This window comes from Bremia lactucae (assembly GCF_004359215.1).
Source record: "Bremia lactucae strain SF5 chromosome Unknown BlacSF5_NotPlaced_17_SHOA01000003.1_2250557bp, whole genome shotgun sequence".
NCBI classification, from domain to species: domain Eukaryota; phylum Oomycota; class Peronosporomycetes; order Peronosporales; family Peronosporaceae; genus Bremia; species Bremia lactucae.
Window position 1 is genome coordinate 264,734 of NW_027152029.1, and position 4,065 is coordinate 268,798.

At 47.0% G+C, this 4,065-nt stretch overlaps 2 protein-coding genes across 2 annotated transcripts; one reads left to right on the plus strand and one right to left on the minus strand.

Annotated features, from left to right (window-relative positions):
- Nucleotides 1-591: 591 nt before the first annotated feature.
- On the minus strand, nt 592-1,852 carry CCR75_005251 (uncharacterized protein). The gene is made up of 4 exons (XM_067963333.1): nt 1,403-1,852; nt 1,157-1,340; nt 945-1,077; nt 592-872 (listed from the first exon to the last, which is right to left on the minus strand). Exons 1-4 carry the CDS (start codon nt 1,691-1,693, stop codon nt 740-742), a joined length of 741 nt encoding a protein of 246 aa, XP_067822569.1. The 5' UTR covers nt 1,694-1,852; the 3' UTR covers nt 592-739.
- CCR75_005252 (uncharacterized protein) lies at nt 1,774-3,172 on the plus strand (the record flags this gene model as incomplete). The annotated part of the gene is made up of 5 exons (XM_067963334.1): nt 1,774-2,157; nt 2,224-2,482; nt 2,560-2,765; nt 2,822-2,907; nt 2,974-3,172. 5 exons carry the CDS (start codon nt 1,774-1,776, stop codon nt 3,104-3,106), a joined length of 1,068 nt encoding a protein of 355 aa, XP_067822313.1. The 3' UTR covers nt 3,107-3,172.
- Nucleotides 3,173-4,065: the final 893 nt, after the last annotated feature.

A 4,065-nucleotide genomic window follows, 5' to 3' on the forward strand; every position in this document is an offset into this window, starting at 1 on the left:
TTTTAATTGTGAACAATTTACGAGACAGGTTTTCTTATGACAACACATTTGGCTGCCCAAAGAAGGCCGGGAATCTTGTACTATGCTTGGACGCAAAGCGGATGTTTGGGCGGATTGACAACACCTCTGGACCTCCACTTCCCGAGCTACCGCTTGCTGTTCCTGGTTCAGAAGAGGCGATTGACGTTGATAACGCACATGATATAGGTATCGCATCACTGCTAGTATTATGTCTTATTGCGACAGTCGACGGCGGCTTGCAAGAGAGCTCATGCCGAAGCGGACATGCGCTTCCTTGTTGGCAAAATCCATTCGTAAAAGCCTCGCATAGATCTGCTGTCACACTGACTTTAACGTGGCGGTATTTGCAGCTTTCGCGTGTACAAAACCCACGCAGAAACATTTTGCAATCCGGAGCCTTATTCTGCAGAAGCAATTACAGGATAGGCACATAAAAGCGTTAATTATCCTACCAGCAGCCAACATCAAAATGAACATAATGCTCATCGCCAGTGTTAAAGCTTCACAGCGCAAATGCACAAAATCTGTATCCACCTCGTCATGTAGATGCGAGAGAAGGCATTCAGTGTCTTTGCACTCGTTTTTCATAAACTTTCGGCACATCGCAACCCGCCGACTGTCATGAATAAATCTGCATTTATCTTTCTTCTTGCAGTAGCCTATTGAGTGCAGCAAAATTTTCATATATTATTCAAATCTGCACTTCACCGTTGTAAGATTAGTGAGCTGAAAAGCACGACTTGCCAAATCGATTATATAAGGAGCAATACACAGTGCGAACGGCACCGATTCTTTTCTTCAAAACGCGCTCGGATCTAGCTCGTTCAATCGTGGCTTTAGCCCGGACGAGGCTAGCTTTCGGCAACACAGAAATCAATTATCGAAATAGTTATTGCGGTCTATCAAAATGCAATAACACTTACGCGGCACGAGCAGCTCCGTTTATGATTGAAGTCCCCATCATCCCCCGCCGGTGTGCGATATTTGCCTTGCGTTCATCCTTGGAACAGCGCTTTAGCAGTTTGCCGCCGTTCGCAACGATATACATTTCCCCACCTATATGGACATAATGTACTTGTTTCCACAATCGATTGTTAATTCAATATAATAAGCGCCAGATATAGTTCGAGCACACCATTTTTCGAGTGGGTTTGGGTTAGAATAGGCTTTGCATCTACTGGAGCTTGCGATCTTCGGGTCATCGTCGGCTTCTTCACTACCGCCCGAACGAGACCAAAGCCACCATTGACCATGGCATACTCACCATCTTTTGGTACTTGGACCTGTATACTATTGCATTTACTGGCCGTCATTTTTACCTGTCGTTGCCAGCTCGACTCAGTTAGGAATCAATCGCTCTCGCTTTTGGTAGATCACATACCGGCCTTTTGCACGGCTTGTTTTTTGCCGACGCCAATGACGGATCCGTATAATCTTTACGTCTCCATACCTTATTTATACTCCTTTCAACAACGTCGCTTCGCTTCGTAGCCGCATCAGGCGATGAATAGCGATTCCACGAGCGATTCACAGGTCCAGCAACCGTATTAAAGCGGCCACGACTGGATCTGTAGCGGTAATAATGTGTAGCTCTAGGCACTTGAGTCTGTGAATTGGCCTCCAACAGGTTCTTCATGGCCTGAATCTTGGCGCGCAATGTCGCCTCCTCCATCGCGGTTCAGTGTGTGCACGTCTAATTCTTTTTTAATAAAATTCTTCTGAAACTCCCTCTAAAATACGAAGTGACCAATCATGGACCGCACAAGCGACTTTGTCGGCGTCACGGTGCTATTTGAAACTGGCCAAGCTCGACCGCACACCCACCGACCGCTATCTCGCGAAGCGCACCTTGCGCAGCATATCTCGGACCAGCTGCGGCAACAAGAGTTGTGTTTGCGCGAGCTTCAGGGTTTCGTAGTAAAAAAATCCATTATCGTAGATGATCCGAGCGCACAAATTGCGAAGCTGACCGATGTGCTAAAGAAAGAGCTGGGTGCCGTCGAGCGCAGTATTCACATGTTTCAGCAGGTTGTGAATGCGCAGCGAGGTCGTCATGAGCAGCATCATCAAGCGCACTTTAGTGTCGTCTGCCAGTCGTTGAAGTCGCGCTGCGCCAAAAGCGTCAAAGTCTTTCATGTAAGTAAAGCTATTCACGAGTCGCTAAAAAGCGATGTATGGCTGATTTCTGTCATTCATGTATAGCAAGCCTTGCAGCAACATACTGCAGCTATTCGCGAGCGAAGCTCGAGGCGCAGCAAATTCTCGCATGGAGGAGGCAATTCCATGGTACATATCAACGCACCGCTCTTTACTCGCACAAATGCAACAGATTTAAGTGGGGATAAAGTGCTTTCAACGGACAATGGATTACCTTATAAAACGCTTCAACGTCCATTGTCGAAACAAAGTGCCGCCGAAAGTGATTTTCGGGTATCACCCGCCATTTCGTCAAACAAACAAGGTATTCTGCTCATCAATTAATAAGGCTCATTACGTTCAGGTTATCCGACTAGTTAGTTGCATTTTTTCATGGTTAAGATCTGGATACTGCTCTACCGTTGAGACCGTCAGCTCCTGAAGTAAAGCTACGTCGTCGCGCCAACCTTGGAGCTAGTCCATTCATGCGTCAACGCATAACACCTTCGGAAAGTGGCACCGAAATGCAGTATCAGCAATATCATCATCGTGAAGATACACAGACAAGATACAATAACGCGGCGCAGGTTGAGAGCACGATCGTAGAGGTAAGTGAGGTTTTATATGGATTTGTGCTGCATTGTACCTATCCTTTTTTATTCAGATCACAGGAATGTACACACGAATGGCAACGATGGTCTCTGAGCAAGGAGAGATCATCTCGCGCATCGATGACGACATGAATCTAGCGTACGTGCAGCATCGATATCGCGATGTGTGCGTAGTATGTAATACGTGACAAATGCTTATTTTTAGACAAACTAATGTGGAATCTGCGCATAACGAGCTGCTGAAGCTTTTTACCATGGTGCAAGGCAATCGCTCTTTAATTCTAAAGATCTTTCTCGTGCTGGTTCTTGTTATTCTGCTCTTCGTCGTCATTTTCTAACTCGTAAATGTAAGCGAAAAGGGATAGCAAATTAATAAACGATAGAATCAATTTCTACACGGGAAATTCTTGTTATGGCGTCTTGCACGACGTCTAGTTAAAAAAGCTTCACCAGTTTTCAAGCACGAAATCTCGCAAGCTGGCATCCTAAACTTTGAACGAAAAGCTTTTGAACGAGCATTAGCAAGAAGACCATGTTTGCACATGTTTATGGCTCGCGCAACACTAGATGTTGCGGGTGCACGTGGTGATTCACCAAGTGAATACGACCCCTCTTTGGAGGTCGACTACGAATGCGAGTCGGACGAAATGGCCGACTCGGGAAGAAAGAACAGTCGCCTGATAGACGCCAGGCGGCTGACTATGAGCCTTCAAATGAGAGGGCTCATTCTAATATACGAGTTAATAGTCTGTTTGATTCCGACGATGAGGATGATTCCGGGAAGGGCTCGCATCTCTATTGAGATGCGGAATGCGATTGACGATTTGGAATCGATTTACATGCGCCAGGGGCGCGTGTTTTCCGATGGACCTTCTGAGCCATTGGATGGGTCTCGTCATACTGACGGACGAGGCCCTCAACGTCAGCAACCAGCTGGGAACGAGGCTCCTAGCTGTCATGTGAAGGTGGATAACCACGCCAGCGAAAAAGATAACTCGTTCGCTGCCCCTTCACATCACGGTAGCTCTGGATACGTTTCACAAGGAAACGTTGACCACCGTGGGAATCCACCAATGGTTGTGGTGGAGGAGGGAAAATTAGATCCGAACCGTATGTCGGATCTAATGTCGAGGATCGACAAAATCGATCACTTCCTCCATGATTTGGAGGAGGGACTTGACCACGAGCGCGGCAAGCGTCGCTCGTTGGAGCAGACGGTGCAGGCTCACCATATCGAGCGGTTGGAAGACCGTTCGAAGAGTGCGTACTCCATGTTGGAGTACGAACGGAAATATCA

Bases quoted from the DNA above. Each gene is read 5' to 3' on its own strand.
- CCR75_005251 (XM_067963333.1), bottom strand. From the start codon at position 1,693: ATGGAGGAGGCGACATTGCGCGCCAAGATTCAGGCCATGAAGAACCTG. The intron at 1,341-1,402 runs GTATGTGATCTA...TGGCAACGACAG, and splicing joins ACAAGCCGTGCAAAAGGCCG to GTAAAAATGACGGCCAGTAA. The intron at 873-944 runs GTAAGTGTTATT...GCCGAAAGCTAG, and splicing joins AACGGAGCTGCTCGTGCCGC to CCTCGTCCGGGCTAAAGCCA.